The sequence below is a fragment of the Leptopilina boulardi genome, unplaced genomic scaffold, assembly GCF_019393585.1.
Source record: "Leptopilina boulardi isolate dan_hultmark-lab unplaced genomic scaffold, ZJU_Lbou_2.1 LbouV2_21, whole genome shotgun sequence".
Taxonomy (NCBI): Eukaryota; Metazoa; Arthropoda; class Insecta; order Hymenoptera; family Figitidae; genus Leptopilina; species Leptopilina boulardi.
Window position 1 is genome coordinate 281,724 of NW_026137763.1, and position 18,809 is coordinate 300,532.

An 18,809-nucleotide genomic window follows, 5' to 3' on the forward strand; every position below is an offset into this window, starting at 1 on the left:
GAGAAAATATGTCAAAAAAATTATTTCCTAATCTCAAGAATTTTTTTTGGCTAGAAATAATTTTTTTTGGCACGTTTTATCTGTAAAAAAAAATAATTAACTAATTAAATCTAAAATTACTTAATTATTTTTTTTACAGAGAAAATATGTCAAAAAAATTATTTCCTAAGCTCAAGAATTTTTTTGGCTAGAAATAATTTTTTTTAGCACGTCTTATTTGTAAAAAAAAATAATTAACTAATTAAATCTAAAATTAGTTAATTATTATTTTTTACAGAGAAAATATGTCAAATCAATTATTCCCAAAGCTCGAGAATTTTTTTGGCACGTTTTATCTGTAAAAAAATATAATTAACTAATTATTTATTTTTATTTTTTTTATTTATTTACATATACACCCGCAGTCCTAATTGGACCATAAATGGGTGACGAAATGACAATGTAAGTTGTTTAGATTTAGGTGTGGTACATATAATTTCCACAAAAAAAAAAAAAAAATTAGAAATTAACACAAAAAAATAACATATTAAGAATCGGTTACGTATGCATTAAGCGTCTCAATAAACTTAGATTTCGATGAAAAAAACAAGTCCAAATCAGGTTGAAATTTCGACACCAATATATTTACATGCTTACATGCAAAGTATATTGGGGCAACTTCACCACTTGTGTTGGTAGGTGCTGAGAGGTAGAACGGTTCGTCATTTCTAGAGTGTAATCTCGGTATTCTAAAAGGTATTTGCAGTAGTAGTTCAGGCGCATGAATTTGCGAGTTCAATATCTTTAATAAAAAAATAATAGCATCAAAAATTCTGTTAGCAGCTAGAGTTTTAAAATGAAATCTGTTACATAAACTAATGTAGTTTGAGCCAGGTAAGGGGTACGAACCATCCTCCTTAAACGCCAAAAATTTTAAAAAACGCTTTTGGACTCGTTCCAGTTCCAATTTATACTTTTCAAAATAAGGATTCCACACAGAGGAAGCATATCTAAACTTCGATAATATTAGAGAATTATATAAGGCTATGAACGTAGTTTCATTTCGGAAATTTTTAGATGATCTAAATAAATACGTTAACGCCATAGACGCTGACTTAACCACATTAGAAATCTGCTCATTAAAAGACAGCCTATTGTCAAAGATCACACCAAGGTCACAGGTTGAATATACTCTGTTAATTATCATATGGTTAATGACATAGTCTGATTGTATTGGGGATTTAGATCGAGAAAAAGATAGAACATGACATTTAGAAATATTAAGCGGTAAAAAATTAGCTTCCGACCAAAATACAATTTTATCGACATCAGATTGCAGCAAATGGACATCATCAAGGGACTCAATGATACGAAAAATTTTTAAATCATCAGCAAAAATCAGAGCCCTTGAAGAAATTTCATTTGCTACATCATTAATATATAAGTTAAAAGCAGGGGAACCAATTGAGGATCCCTGAGGTACACCAGTTGTTGGATTATATGGGTCTGATAAACATTTGCCAACAGACACTTGGTGCGATCTTTGTGACAAATAATTAGTAAGTAATGCATACAATTTTTCAGGTAGATCTAGTTGAGTAAGTTTCGAAAACAAAAAATCATGTCTTATTCTATCAAAGGCCTTTGAGAAATCTAAATAAATAACATCTACTTGAAGTCCTTGTTGTAAGGCAGTATTAACGAATTGAGTAAATTGAATTAAATTTGTAGTAGTTGAACGATTTTTAACACAGCCATGTTGTATGTCAACAATTACAGTAGATAACGCTTTTTGTATAGTTTCTATGATAGACTTCTCAAAGACCTTAGCAAAATTCTGCAACAGTGCAATAGGTCGATAATTTTCAATTAAGGATTTATCGCCAGCTTTATACACAGGTATAATTTTAGCTGTTTTCCATAATTTGGGGAAAACACCAGTTGACAAAGCAATATTAAAAATAATGCACAAGGGCTCACAAAGAACTGTAGCGCAATCCTTAACAAAATAACTAGGAATGCCATCCAATCCTGATACATTTGTACTTTTGAGAGATTTCGCTGCTTTACATACTTGCTCATTCGTAAACCTGAAGGGGATTTTACAGAAATGATCGGATGGAATATTCGAAGCAGCAGGTGTTGTGGTAACGTTATTTGCATTACAGTGTATTGAAAATAAATTAGCGAAAGCATTTACAATAGTTTGTGGACATGTCAAAACATTGGTATTATATATCATAGTATCAGGCATTGCAGATTTCGGTTTATTTTTATTTATGTAACTCCAGAAGTCTTTAGGGTTAGATCTGAGATTACATTCAACTGTATTCATATATAAAAAATGATTATGTTTTATTCTTTTATGTATTGATTTAGACAATACCCTAATTTGCAAATCGTAGTAAGACGAGTCAAATTTTCGTTTACTTAATAAATCATTTTTAATACTAATATCTCCTATTATAGTTCTGTCAAACCAAGGCGGATAACGTCTTTTTTTTATATTATTTTTAGAAAAAGTAGGAATGAATTGAGTAAAAATATTTGAAATCGCATGTAAAAATTCATGACAAGCAACGTTTGAATCAGTATAATTTCTCAAATACGACCAATCAATGGTAGACAAATACATGTAAAGACCCGGCAGGTCCGCCTTTCGAAAATTAAAATTAACATTGTTGGAATCCTGGATAACATTAAATTTAGATTGAATAAATTTATGCGTGGTGGAAATGTCTATGTCAACATGAAGGGCTGGGTGGTGTTGATCTTCAACGACTAGTGGATAGTTAGCCTTAAAAACAGTACATTTTTCTGTTGAACATACCAAGTCCAACATTTTATTAAAATCATTAAAAATGACATTCCACTGAGTCACAATTATTGAAGATAAAAAATTCTTAACAATAAAGGCTTTGGTATTAGATGTATTTAAATCTAATATTAGTTAATTATTTTTTTTTTACAGAGAAAATATGTCAAAAAAATTATTTCCTAATCCCAAGAATTTTTTTTGGCTAGAAATAATTTTTTTTTGGCACGTTTTATCTGTAAAAAAAATAATTAACTAATTAAATCTAAAATTAGTTAATTATTTTTTTTTACAGAGAAAATATGTCAAAAAAATTATTCCCAAAGCTCGAAAATTTTTTTTGGCTAGAAATAATTTTTTTTGGCACGTTTTATCTGTAAAAAAAATAATTAACTAATTATATCTAAAATTACTTAATTATTTTTTTTTACAGAGAAAATATGTCAAAAAAATTATTTCCTAAGCCCAAGAATTTTTTTTGGCTAGAAATAATTTTTTTTTGGCACGTTTTATCTGAAAAAAAAAATAATTAACTAATTAAATCTAAAATTAGTTAATTATTTTTTTTTACAGAGAAAATATGTCAAAAAAATTATTCCCAAAGCTCGAAAATTTTTTTTGGCTAGAAATAATTTTTTTTGGCACGTATTATCTGTAAAAAAAAAATAATTAACTAATTAAATCTAAAATTACTTAATTATTTTTTTTACAGAGAAAATATGTCAAAAAAATTATTTCCTAAGCCCAAGAATTTTTTTTGGCTAGAAATAATTTTTTTTTGGCACGTTTTATCTGTAAAAAAAAATAATTAACTAATTAAATCTAAAATTAGTTAATTATTTTTTTTTACAGAGAAAATATGTCAAAAAAATTATTCCCAAAGCTCGAAAATTTTTTTTGGCTAGAAATAATTTTTTTTGGCACGTTTTATCTGTAAAAAAAAAATAATTAACTAATTAAATCTAAAATTAGTTAATTATGTTTTTTTAAAGAGAAAATATGTCAAAAAAATTATTTCCTAAGCCCAAGAATTTTTTTTGGCTAGAAATAATTTTTTTTTGGCACGTTTTATCTGTAAAAAAAATAATTAACTAATTAAATCTAAAATTAGTTAATTATTTTTTTTTACAGAGAAAATATGTCAAAAAAATTATTCCCAAAGCTCGAAAATTTTTTTTGGCTAGAAATAATTTTTTTTGGCACGTTTTATCTGTAAAAAAAAATAATTAACTAATTTTAGATTTAATTAGTTAATTATTTTTTTTTACAGATAAAACGTGCCAAAAAATATTATTTCTAGCCAAAAAAAATTCTAGAGCTTAGGAAATAATTTTTTTTACAAATAAGACGTGCTAAAAAAAATTATTTCTAGCCAAAAAAAATTCTTGAGCTTAGGAAATAATTTTTTTGACATATTTTCTCTGTAAAAAAAAATAATTAACTAATAAAAAAAAAAAAAATAATAATATTTTTGTAATCGTTACTGTATTACTATTTCAACATTATGGTGTTATAATAATATAATACCTATTATTGCCCAGTCAATATGACCTTTAAATTTTGTACTCAAATAAAGATTATACAATGCTACGATCGTCGAATTGTCAGCAATACATTTAAATGACCCATCTCAGGATCCATGCAGGGTGAATTCCTATTTTGTTTACCACAAGGCCCATGAACTTAAAATCGCTTTACAATGTTAGAAAGTTCTGGATTCTTTATTTCGTCTGTGATTTCAGCACATATCATTTTATTTAAAGTTTCTGAATCGCAAATTTGTGTACGTAAACAAATAGTTAAACGCACATGTGTCAATCCATGCTTTTTTCTGCTCTATGAAAGACGATACATATAAAATTGTAAATGAATAAAATTACAAGTACCTTGAGTATGCTTAAGGTTAACAGTCCATCCAGGATCACCATAAGGAAACATTGCAGGATATGTCATAGGATCAAAATTTTCCCTAACAATAAGACTAGAAATTATTTTCTTATTATTTTCTGTTGTGCATACTGAATTTACATCAACATGTAAATCACTCTTCAATTTCTGTAGATAATTTCTTCATCTTACAGGACAAACTTTTTTCTTTGGGTATTTTCTTTTCATTCTCAGTTTCAGTAGACAGAACTCTGTTGTCATTTTTACTGGGAAAAGTCTTTAAAAAATATGAAAGGTTTAGTTCACCATTTTGAACTTCTTTAGCTCGATTTATGAAAAGACAATTCCAATCATTCTCTACAAATCGAAATCCTAATATTAGACATTCTAACTGCCGGAAAATTATTTAATTAATTGTTTTCAAAAAATGATATCAAATGCTTGCTCATTATATTATTATCAGTTTCATAAATTAATCTTTTAATTTACACTGTTAACCATTACAGATGTTGCAAATGCTATTGCATTATACTTTACACTTAACTGTACCAATCGGTTGTTGATCAACATCTACAAAAAATTCTGTTGGTTTAAAAGGGAACAATCTAATTAAATATTCTATTTGGTGAATATTCAAACACCCTGCATTAAGGCTATCAAAAATATAAAGTCTTACTCCATCGTAATAAACACAAATCCAATGACCAGAATTGTTATTACCGCTAAAAACTATTTGAATATGTTTAACTCTTTCTCTAATTGGAACAATTAAATCAAGCATTTGTAAATACAAAGTACTTTGCATAATGAAAAAAGAATTTGAATCATTTTTTGATAATTCTTGAAATTTATACATGTGCATATCATTTAACATTTCATTTACATTTTCAATAATTTTAAAATCTTCATTACTTAAAATAAAATACTCTTCTATGTTCGACATGGTATCCTTCTTCAACTTTCAAACTGTTGATAAAGCCAATTTTCAAAACAAATCGTTTATTTTAGTTTATTGCTTTAAAAAATTTACTTACATGTGTTTCACCTATAAAATATTGCATTAACTATAATTCAGCTAACTAATGCAACAATGATAGTCTTTTATGAACGTGAATTAGCGTTGTTTAATCTTTTTCCACATTAAATCATTTTCGATAATGATTATTATTGAACTTATTTTCCTCTGCACTTTTTATTAATATTCAAATCAATATTCAACTCACAAACTATTATTTAACCCATAAAACAACTTTAACACTTAAAACAATATTCAAACCTCTTTCTATCTATTTAAATACTTTTCCAAAAGCCAGCATCCTCTATTCTCAAACAGTCAATATTTTTTTTTCAATATCGAAATATATTCAATGCCAATGTTATCCAATATCATATTTTATTATCCTCAAAATCCAAATATCTTTAATGCCAAAATTACCCAATACCAAAAAATTTTTCCAAAAGACAGCTTCCACTATTATAAAACAATCAATATTTTTGTTGCATTATTAAAATATATTCAATACTAATGTTATCCAATATCTTTCTTTATCCTCAAAATCGTAATATCTTTAATGCCAATGTTATTTAATACCAAAAAAACTAAATGGATTGAAGTATTTTTTATATGAAACATTTAAGACAACCAAAAGAAACAAATATCTTCAATACCAATATCATGCAATATCCATATTTATCTTCAAAATACATATATAATTGTTAATACTATACAAAAATAGGAATATATTTTTTGGGCCCAATACAAAAATGAAAAAGACAAATATAATATAAGAAGATTCAATACCTGCAGTAAGTTATTGATCGACAAATTGCAGAAAAATATTATAAACTTTATAATAATCAAGTTAAGTTACCTGAGACTATTAGAATCTTTTTTTAGCAACACTACTACAATGTTGTTGAAACGGTAGTCGGTTGCTCTATGTTTATCTTACATCAGCAGTAGCCGTTTCACTCCATTGAGGAGAAGTGTTATACCCCCACTCTACCAATCTGGGCCTATATTAAGTTCTCGCGAGTGGCAGATATTACGGTAGGCCTGAGTGGCGTCCTCGGGGATAGGTGTTGGTAAGTTAAGTATGAATACACCACTTCCACTCACTGGGATTAAACGGTTATCATCTATATCGCATATACAATAATAAAAAAATTTCCCTCAACCCAAGACTGTTAGGACGAATCGAGCGATCACGGATTGGGTCCTGAAAAGGGAAGTGGTATATCCTCACTCTATCGGCCTGTCCCGGGCTCAGACCTCGAGTAAGTCAATTACAGCGGGGGCCTGTATGACGTTCTCGGGCTTAATGACAATATTATTTTATGACGCTTAATGAGTTTTTCAAAAAAATTATAAAATTTTTAAATATAAACACTGTTTAATTTATTTTGACATATTCGTTTTCCTCAGAAGTTCACGATTACGATCATATATTGCTCCAATAATAACACAGGCACAAAAAAAAATTCAGGTCCCAAAAAACACAACCCCATATTCCTATGTTTTTGTGGTCGCTGAAACCGAATATGACCATGAACAATTTTTTTGACGACCCATTTTCCCGCAAACACCCCTTGCACCTACTCACGGGGGTTTGAGTTTCAAATTAAAAAAAAAATTGAGTATGGTGTCTATTCCAATGTTTTTTGTGTCGCTTCATCCCAAAAACACCATTGAAAACAAATCCTTTCTTTCCTTAATCCCGTACAACCCTCTGGGAGGGGGTTAAAATTTTAAATTTCACAAAAAGTCAAGTTCGGTGTCTAATCCTACGTTTCTTGGGGCGCACAGTGGCCGATTTCCCGAAAAACCTGGCCAAAAGTCAAAAAATTTTTTTTAGAAATTTATACTTTTTATTGTTGAATATTATAAAGGAGGGTTCACTGCATAATTTTGCGAAAAAAAATTACACTTTTTTTATCACCAATTTATTATGTGAACAAGTAAAAGTGATCTTTGCCAGAGATTTACTCAGAACGTTTCATAACTATAAATTTTCGTCACAGTTAAAATAGTGAAAATATACTAATATACAGCAGATTTTTGAATATCTTTTTTTGGGAATTATTAACAAAGGTGTATGAAATATGTTGAATGTATTTATAATCACATTTAAAACGTACAGTTTTTAAAAAATGACATTAAACATCGCTATTCATGGCGACGATTTTTGTATTGTTTTATCAACGTAAATCATGAAAATAGTTGTGAAATCCACCGATATCCGCGATCTACCTGGTATTATCATAAACTAGAATATATTTTTAATTCATTTTAATTGAAATCAGTTGCCCCAAGCTGCCCCTGCAGTTTTGGTATCACTTTTTATTTCACTAAGCGCGGTTTACCGACAGCGCGTTGCACCGGCCGGCGGTGCAACTGAACGTGAAAGACTGACTTTTTCTTCATTCGCATTCGCTTTAAACTAAAATTTAAGCACTGTCTGTAATTTAAAAAAAATAAGCTCTAACACATTTACGCAATTTTATAATGCCAGCAAATATTTTGGATCCGCCATATTGAATTTGATAAAACAAATGTAAAATTTGATTTCAGAAACCCAGTAAACGTAAGTATACCAATTTTGATTGAAATCGTATCATTTTTCGATTTTCAGCAAAGTTTTTTAAAATCTAAACGGCCATTTTGGATCCGCCATTTTGAATTTGACACAACCAATGTAAAATTTGAATTCAGAAACCCAAAAAACATGGATATACCAATTTTGATTGAAATCGTATCATTTTTCGATTTTCAGCAAAGTTTTTTAAAATCTAAACGGCCATTTTGGATCCGCCATTTTGAATTTGACACAACCAATGTAAAATTTGAATTCAGAAACCCAAAAAACATGGATATACCAATTTTGGTTGAAATCATATCATTTTTCGATTTTCAGCAAAGTTTTTTAAAATCTAAACGGCCATTTTGTATCCGCCATTTTGAATTTGACACAACCAATGTAAAATTTGAATTCAGAAGCCCAAAAAACATGGATATACCAATTTTGATTGAAATCGTATCATTTTTCGATTTTCAGCAAAGTTTTTTAAAATCTAAACGGCCATTTTGGATCTGCCATTTTGAATTTGACACAACCAATGTAAAATTTGAATTCAGAAACCCAAAAAACATGGATATACCAATTTTGATTGAAATCGTATCATTTTTCGATTTTCAGCAAAGTTTTTTAAAATCTAAACGGCCATTTTGGATCCGCCATTTTGAATTTGACACAACCAATGTAAAATTTGAATTCAGAAACCCAAAAAACATGGATATACCAATTTTGGTTGAAATCATATCATTTTTCGATTTTTGGCCAGGTTTTTCGAGAAATCGGCCACTGTGGGGCGCTGAAATCAAAAAACACCACCAAAAACAAATTCTTTACCCCCTTAACCCGCTAGAACCCCTGGGAGGGGGTTGGAATATCATTTTTCACGGCGCTAAGTGTAGAAAAATAAATTTCCTTAAGACTTTGTAGCTGCGTATTTGTGTAATCATAGGTAACTTTCTAGAAAACTTTATTGTTGGTGATGTTTTTTGGTTTCAGCGACCCAAAAAACATAAGATTAGACACCGTACTCGACTTTTCGTGAAAAATGAAATTCCAACCCCCTCCAGGGGTTGTAGGGGGTTAAAAGGGTAAAGAATGTGTTTTTGTTGGTGTTTTTTGATTTCAGCGACCAAAAAAACATAGGAATAGATACCGTACTCGACTTTTTGTAAAAATTGAAATTCCAACCCCTTCTCAGGGGGTTGTAGGGGGTTAAGGGAGGAAATGACTTGTTTTTGGTGGCGTTTTTCGGTTTCAGCGCCCCAAAAAACATAGGATTAAACACCGTACTCGAATTTTCGTGAACAATGAAATTCCAACCCCCTCCCAGGGGTTGTAGGGGGTTAAGGATTTGTTTTTAGTGGTATTTTTCGGATTAAGCGACCCAAAAAACATTGGAATTGACACACTACTCGATTTTTTTTTTTTGAAACTCCAACCCCCGTGAGTAGGTGCAAGGGGGTGGTTGCGGGAAAATGGGTCGTCAAAAAAAATTTTCATGGTCATATACGGTTTCAGAGACCCCTTTCATTACAGTATTTAAAAGGTCATCGACCATCTTATGAACCCTCAACCAAAAGCTGTTTTGACAACAAAAATTTCAGGTAGAAACCTTCGAGAACCCTAATTATCAAAGTAAAGATATAATATTATAGTATAATAATCTTTGTATTCATTCCGTCAGTCATTCACATTTTCTTAGTACTTGAATTTTCTCATTATTATTAGATTATATATACATATTATATCTTTACTTTGATAATTAGGGTTCTCGAAGGTTTCTACCTGAAATTTTTGTTGTCAAAACAGCTTTTGGTTGAGGGTTCATAAGATGGTCGATGACCTTTTAAATACTGTAATGAAAGGGGTCGCTGAAACCGTATATGACCATGAAAATTTTTTTTGACGACCCATTTTCCCGCAACCACCCCCTTGCACCTACTCACGGGGGTTGGAGTTTCAAATTAAAAAAAAATTGAGTATGGTGTCTATTCCAATGTTTTTTGGGTCGCTTCATCCCAAAAACACCACTAAAAACAAATCCTTAACGCCCTACAACCCCTGGGAGGGAGTTGGAATTTCATTGTTCACGAAAATTCGAGTACGGTGTTTAATCCTATGTTTTTTGGGGCGCTGAAACCGAAAAACGCCACCAAAAACAAGTCATTTCCTCCCTTAACCCCCTACAACCCCCTGAGAAGGGGTTGGAATTTCAATTTTTACAAAAAGTCGAAATTTATTTTTCTACACTTAGCACCGTGAAAAATGATATTCCAACCCCCTCCCAGGGGTTCTAGCTGGTTAAGGGGGTAAAGAATTTGTTTTTGGTGGTGTTTTTTGATTTCAGCGCCCCAAGAAACGTAGGATTAGACACCGAACTTGACTTTTTGTGAAATTTAAAATTTTAACCCCCTCCCAGAGGGTTGTACGGGGTTAAGGAAAGAAAGGATTTGTTTTCAATGGTGTTTTTGGGATGAAGCGACCCAAAAAACATTGGAATAGACACCATACTCAATTTTTTTTTAATTTGAAACTCCAACCCCCGTGAGTAGGTGCAAGGGGTGGTTGCGGGAAAATGGGTCGTCAAAAAAATTGTTCATGGTCATATTCGGTTTCAGCGACCCCAAAAACATAGGAATATGGGGTTGTGTTTTTTTTTGAAAAAGTCATTAAGCGTCATAAAATAATATTGTCATTAAGCCCGAGAACGTCATACAGGCCCACGCTGTAATTGACTTACTCGAGGTATGAGCCCGGGACAGGCCAATAGAGTGAGGATATACCACTTCCCTTTTCAGGACCCAATCCGTGATCGCTCGATTCGTCCTAACAGTCTTGGGTTGAGGGAATTTTTTTTATTATTGTATATGCGATATAGATGATAACCGTTTAATCCCCGTGAGTGGAAGTGGTGTATTCATACTTAACTTACCAACACCTATCCCCGAGGACGCCACTCAGGCCTACCGTAATATCTGCCACGCGCGAGAACTTAATATAGGCCCAGATTGGTAGAGTGGGGGTATAACACTTCTCCTCAATGGAGTGAAACGGCTACTGCTGATGTAAGATAAACATAGAGCAACCGTCTACCGTTGCAACAACATTGCAGTAGTGTCGCTAAAAAAAAGCTTCTAATAGTCTCAGGTAACTGAACTTGATTATTATATAGATATTATATTATAACTTAGTGCATGTGTTTAATCTTCTTAAATTATATTACATTATTATTATTTAAAAAAATATTGACTGTTTGATATTTGTTTCTTTTGGTTGTCTTAAATGTTTCATATAGAAAATACTTCAATCCATTAATTTATTTTGGTATTGGATAACATTGGCATTAAAGATATTACGAATTTGAGGATAAAGAAAGATATTGGATGACATTGGTATGAAAGATATTTTGATATTGGAAAAAAAAGTATTGCTTATTTGACCATAGTGGAAGTTGGTTTTTGGAAAAATTTTTTGGTATTGGATAATTTTGGCATTAAAGATATTTGGATTTTGAGGATAATAAAATATGATATAAGATAACATTAGTATTGAATATATTTCGATATTGGAAAAAAATATTGACTGTTTGATAATAGTGGATGCTGGCTTTTGGAAAAATATTGAAATAGAAAGAAAGAGGGTTGAATATTGTTTTAAGGGTTGAAGTGGTTTTATGGGTGAAATAATAGTTTGTGAGTTGAATATTGATTTGAATATTAATAAAAAGAGCAGAGGAAAATAAGTAAAATAATAATCATTATAGAAAATGATGTAATGTGGATAAAGATTTAACAACGCTAATTCACATTCATATAAGCCTATCATTGTTGCATTTGTTAGCTGAATAATAGTTAATGAAATATTTTATAGGTGAAACACATGTAAGTACATTTTTTAAAGCCAGAAACTAAAATAAAAGATTTGTTTTGAAAAGTGACTTTATCGGTAGTTTAAAAGTTGAAGGAGGATACCATGTCAAACATAAAAGAGTATTTTACTTTAAGTAATGAAGATTTTAAGATTATTGAAAATGTGAATGAAATGTTAAATGATATGCATATGTATAAATTTCAAGAATTATTAAAAAATGATTCAAATTCTTTTTTCATTATGCAAAGTACTTTGTATTTACAATTGCTTGATTTATTTGTTCCAATTAGAGAAGGAGATAAACATATTCAAATAGTTTTTAGCGGTAATAACAATTCTGGTCATTGGATTTGTGTTTATTACGATGGAGTAAGACTTTATATTTTTGATAGCCTTAATGCAGGGTGTTTGAATATTCATCAAATAGAATATTTAATTAGATTGTTCCCTTTTAAACCAACAGTAGTTTTTGTAGCTGTTGATCAACAACCGGTTGGAAGTGTTGAGTGTGGAGTATATGCAATAGCATTTGCAACATCTGTATTTTTCAACATAATGCCAAACAGTGTAATTTATGAAACTGATAATGATAGAATGAGAAAACATTTGAAATTAATTTTTGAAAATAATCGGTTGAATCCTTTCCCCTCAGTGAGATCGTCAATTATTAGAAATTCAATTGTAGAGGATGATTGGAATTGTCTTTTAATAAATCGAGCTGAAGAACTTCAAACTGCTGGATTAAACCCTTCATATTTTTATAACAGTTTTATAAATAATAATGCAAATAGAGTTATATCAACACAACAATTAGAAATTAAACGTTCTTTGAATGACGCAAGTGAAAAGAAAAGAATTGGTGCAACTAATAATAATGTAAATAAAGTTTCACCACGTAAATATTTAGAAATGAAGCATTTCCTAAGTGAAGAAAATGATAAGAAAATACTTTGTGCAAGAAAATATGATGTGCAGAAAATAATTATAGAAGAGCATAATAGACTGACAAAAGATAATCGTAATGAAACAGAAATTCCAAAAATAGAACTCCAAAAAAGAGATTTGACATGCAAAAAGAAGAAACTTTCAATAGAAATTGAGGATGAAAAGAAAATACGAAAAGAAAGAAATTTGGCATATAAGAGAAAAAAATTATCTACAGAAAATGAAGATGAAAAGAAAATACGCAAAGAAAAAAATGCGGCATGTAGGAGGAAGAAATTAGCTACAGAAACTGAGGATGAAAAGAAAATACGCAAAGAAAGAAATGTGGCATATAAGAGGAAGAAATTATCTAAAGAAACTGAGGATGAAAAGAAAGTGCACAAAGAAAAAGATTTGTTACGTAAGAGGAAGAAATTAGATACAGAAACTGAGGATGAAAAGAAAGTGCGTCAAAAAAAGAATTTGGCATGTAAAAACGATAAGAAAAATGAAAAAAAGTTAGACACTGTAGGAGTAGCAATTATGTCCTTTGAAGATTTCGATGAAAGTAAAGTTTCACAGAATTATTTAGGTTTGATGAATGTAGAATGTAAGTTTTGTAGTGCGTTACATTTTTTGTGTGAAAGGCCGTCAGATAGATTATTTAATAGTTGCTGTCACAAAGGAAAAGTAAAGTTGAAAGTATTAAATCCTTATCCGCTTTATTTAAAAACTTTGTTATTTGATTCAAGCTTTGAAGGTAAAAATTATAAAGAAAATATTCGTTCTTATAATAATTCCTTAGCATTCGCCAGCATAGGAGCAAAATTAGAAATTCCTAAAGGAAATGGGCCTTATATTTATCGTGTACATGGACAAGTGTATCATAATACATATGCCCTTCATCCCGATGGTGATGACAATCGAAAATATGGTCAGTTGTACATTATTGACACTAATGAAGCAGTACTTGAACGATTAAAGAATAAATCTAATAAGAAATGTTTATCATCATTAATGGAAGAAATAGACAAATTATTAAGGGAAATTAATCCTTATGCTAAAGCTTTTAAAATGATGAGAGAGGTAGAATTAGAAGAAGAAGCACTAGCAAAATCTAAAAATGAGCCTATAAGGAATATTCAAATGTGGATTAAACGAGATAGATCATTGAATCAAAGCAAATTTAATGTTCCATCTTGTAGTGAAGTAGCACTTGTATTTGTTAGCGAAGATGGTGAACCTCCTATGGAACGTGATATATGTATACACCCAAAAGGTTTAAAGAGTATTCCAATATCTAGTCTTAGCGAAAATGTTGATCCCATGACATATCCTTTAATTTTTCCTCATGGTGATCCTGGATGGACTGTTAACCTTAAGCATACTCAAGGTACTCGAAATGTTACTCCTTTACAATTTTATATGTATCGTCTTGCATGTAGAAGAACTTTTAATCCATGTTTACAATTAGGAAAATTAACTCAACAATATGTAGTTGATGTCTGGTCGAAAGTAGAAGGTGAACGTTTAAAATACATTCGTTTACAACAAAAAAAACTTCGAGCGGAATTGTATTGTGGATTAATGGATTATGTTCGTAATAAAGCAAAAAATGAAAATGTTCGACTTGGAAAAATGATTGTTTTACCTTCGACATTTATTGGAGGGCCACGTTGTTATCAACAATGTTTTATGGATGCTATGCGATTAGTTCAAGAATTTGGAAAACCAAATTTATTTATTACCATGACATGTAATCCAAAGTGGCGTGAGATTACAGAAAATTTGTTGGATATTGAAATTGCATCTGATCGTCCGGATATTGTGACTAGAGTTTTTCAACAAAAAGTGAAAGAGATAATGAAAGATATAAAAGAAAAAGAAATTTTTGGACCAATTCTTGCTTTTGTTTATGTCATAGAATTTCAAAAGCGTGGATTGCCACATGTGCATTTAATTATATTTTTACGTAATCCAATTCGCGATGCAGAAACTTTACATAAAATGATATGTGCTGAAATTCCAGATGAAACAAAGAATCCAGAACTTTTTAAGATTGTAAAGCAATTTCAAGTTCATGGGCCTTGTAGAAAAGAAAATATGAATTCACCTTGCATGGACCCTGAGAAGAAAGTTTGTACAAAAAACTATCCAAAGCCGTTTTGTTCTGAAACAACTTATGGTTCTAAGAATTATCCGGAACTCAGGCGAAGAAATGATGGTAAAAAAATCATTTTTTATAACAAAGATGGGTCAATTAAATGTACCGCTGACAATTCGATGATCGTACCATATAATCTGTATTTGAGTAAAAAATTTGAAGGTCATATTTGTGTTATACCATGTGGTAGTACAGATGGCATTAAATATTTATTCAAATATATGTATAAAGGTCATGACTGTGCAATAATAGGTTATAAGGATGATAATGAGGAAATGAAATATGATGAAATTGTTAATTATTTAAACACACGTTATGTATGTCCACCAGAAGCTATGCACAGATTATTCGAATTCAATATGCATGAACAATCACATACAACTTATAGATTAGCTGTACATTTACCAAATCAGCAATTAATATGTTTTAAAGAAGGATTAGAAGAAGAAGCAGTTAATAAATTTAAAAATACGACATTAACAGCATGGTTCAAATTAAATCGAGAAAATCCTGAAGCACGCAAGTATTTGTACACAGAAATACCACATAAGTATGTTTTCGTTGAATCATCAAAAACTTGGAAAATAAGGGAACGAATTACCAAACCTATAATTTGCCGCATGTATTTTGTAAGTCCGAAAGATGTTGAAAGATATTTTTTGAGAGTCTTACTACTTTATGTACGTGGTGCTAAATCATTTGAAGATGTAAGAACATATGAAGGTATTACATACAATACTTTTGTAGAAGCAGTGCGTGCACGAAATTTGATAGTAGATGATAGTGAATGGGATAATTGTTTGGCTGAAGCTGTAAGCATGAAATTTCCTAAAGAACTTTGTCGTCTATTTGCATATATATGTGTGTTTGGATTGCCTGTGAATGCAATTGATTTATGGAATAAGTACAAAGAACACATGGTTTTTGATAATAATGTACCTGTAGAAGTAGCAACTCAAAAAGCGTTAATATTAATTAATGAAGTGCTTAATTTTCATGGATTTTCTCTAAATAAATTTGGTTTACCAAATATTGATCAAAAAATTATCGACGATTATATTTCTGTCGACAAGAAAGCTAATGAACTATCATTAAAATTGCTCAAAGAAGAAAGTGAAGTACTTATTAAAAGTTTGAACAATGATCAGCGCAAAATTTTTGATGATGTCATGGCAGCAATACATAATGATGATTGCAAAAATAGGTACTTTTTTGTTTCTGCACCTGGTGGTTGTGGTAAAAGTTATTTAGAAAATACAATTATTGCTACTCTTGAAAGTCAAGAATTAGTAGTTTTAGCAGTTGCTTGGACTGGTATAGCAGCTAATCTTTTAAGAGGTGGACGAACCTCACATTCAGTTTTTAAATTTCCTATTCCAATCAATGAAGATTCAACATGTAATATAAGTAGAATGTCAAAACACGCTGAACTTTTAAAAAATGCCAAAATTATAATTTGGGATGAAATTACGATGGCACCTAAATTTGCTTTACAAGCTATGGAGACTATGTTGCGAGATATAACACAATGTAATAAACCATTCGGCGGTAAAGTTATTTTGCTTTCAGGAGATTTTAGACAAACTTTGCCAATTATTTCGCATGGCAGTCGCACTCACATTGTTGAGGTATGTGTGAAAAATAGTAGATTGTGGGATCTTTTTGAAACTAGGTCCTTACATGTTAATGTTAGATTGGATAATAAAGAGGAAGAGTTTTCAAATTGGTTATTAAATGTTGGTGACGGTAAAACTCATTCTATGTTTGAAAAAGAGAACGGTGTTTTAGAAATTCCACAGGATTTGATTTCTGGCGGAAATTTAATAGATGAAATATATGGATTGTCAATAAATCAAAATGATGTATCTGTTTACTCATCATGCATACTTTCATTGACTAATTCTGAAGTGTTAGATCTAAATGAACGTATTTTGTTAAAATTAGAAGGACAAGAAGTAGTTTATTATAGTGTTGATTCACATGTCGATGACGACCCAAAAGATGTAAATAATATTATTCCAATAGAATTTTTAAATAGTTTGACACCAGATGGTTTACCTCCTCATAAATTATCTTTAAAGGTAGGATGTATAATTATGCTTTTGAGAAATATGAATTTAGTTCAAGGATTATGTAATGGGACTCGATTAGTTGTAAAATCATTATTGAGAAACGTAATTTCTGCAGAAATAATTTCTGGAAAATCTAAAGGTGAAATAGTTTTTATTCCACGTATTGATTTATCTCCTTCTCAAGACACATATCCTTTCAAAATGGTAAGAAGACAATTTCCTGTTAGACTTGCTTATGCCATGACTATTAATAAATCTCAAGGACAATCTTTTGATAGAGTAGGAATTTATTTACCAATTTCAACATTTGGTCATGGTCAAATTTATGTTGGTTGTTCTAGAGTTAAATCCAAGGAACATCTAAAAATTCATGCTATTGATTCTGCTATATATAAAAATATAGAATTTCCTGAAAAGTTATATGTGAAGAATATTGTATATCATGAAATATTGTAATGTTATAATTCTTTAAATAATAATCTTCGATTTCATTCATTCATTCATTCTGTCCGCAGCCCCATGCTGTTTTCTCCTTAAGAGAGAAAGAGAACTTTTACCTTTGGGTGTGAGAGAGAGAGAGAGAGAGAGAAATGAGCTCGCTTTATTCATTAGAAAAGGAAAGATTGCAGTTGATTATCTTGAGTGGGGAGAGAAAAATTTCATATATATAGATATATTAATATAATATAATAATAATGCCCTTTCACTGATTGGTTTATTAATTTTCTTCTTGAGAGAGAAAGAGAAGTTTTAGCTTTGGGTAGAGAGAGGGGGAGAGAAAAAAGGAGCTCGCTCTATCCATTAGAAGAGGAAAGATTGCATTTGATTGTTTTGAGTAAGGAGAGGGAATAATATTATGTTGTCCTTTAACTGATTTGTCTCTTCTTAAGAAAAGGAAAGTTTGTATTCAAGCATTATGGTTAGAGAGAGAAGTTAATTGCCTCAAAGGTTACTTCAAAATCAAAACAAATGAGTTGTTATCTATCTATTATTTAAAGACCTTTTCAAGAATGGGTTTATAGCCAGGTACCTGAATTGTGGAAAAATTTACTAATTTTTGAAACTTTATTACTTTAGTTGCGTTCGTCCTCTCAGATGAAGAGGATTGTGAAAAACGAAGGAAAATTAATAAAAAGTAGTGATAGTGATTAAATAAATATCAATTAATGAAAATATATTAAATATATTAATTAGAAAACTATGAAAGTGTGTAAAAAAGTGCTTAAAATTTTTTTTGACGAAGTGAAAATTGTGATTAAAATTAAAAATTTATTGTGTTTAAAACATATTGTGACCGAGTGATTAAAGAACCATGTATTGTTAAAAAAAGTTTTAGTGTAAAAAGTCGTTAAGGAAAAATTTATTGATTTTTATAAATTGAAAATGTGTTATAGTTGATAAAAAAGTTATTGTTCTTAAAGAGATTTGTGACTAAGTGATAATTGTGAATGAAATTAAAAAAATTTGTGTGTTTAAACAATTTTGTGACCAAGTGTTTGAAAAAAAATGTGTTGTTAAAAAAA

General features: G+C 30.2%; 1 protein-coding gene across 1 annotated transcript; it reads left to right on the top strand.

The window, feature by feature from the left end:
* The first annotated feature begins 421 nt into the window (after positions 1 to 421).
* Positions 422 to 17,742, top strand: LOC127278640 (uncharacterized). Its single transcript, XM_051300440.1, has 5 exons — positions 422 to 441; positions 13,338 to 13,471; positions 13,856 to 14,305; positions 14,525 to 15,274; positions 15,467 to 17,742. The coding sequence occupies exons 1-5, from the start codon at positions 422 to 424 to the stop codon at positions 17,740 to 17,742; spliced, it is 3,630 nt and encodes a 1,209-aa protein (XP_051156397.1).
* The last annotated feature ends 1,067 nt before the right edge of the window (positions 17,743 to 18,809 follow it).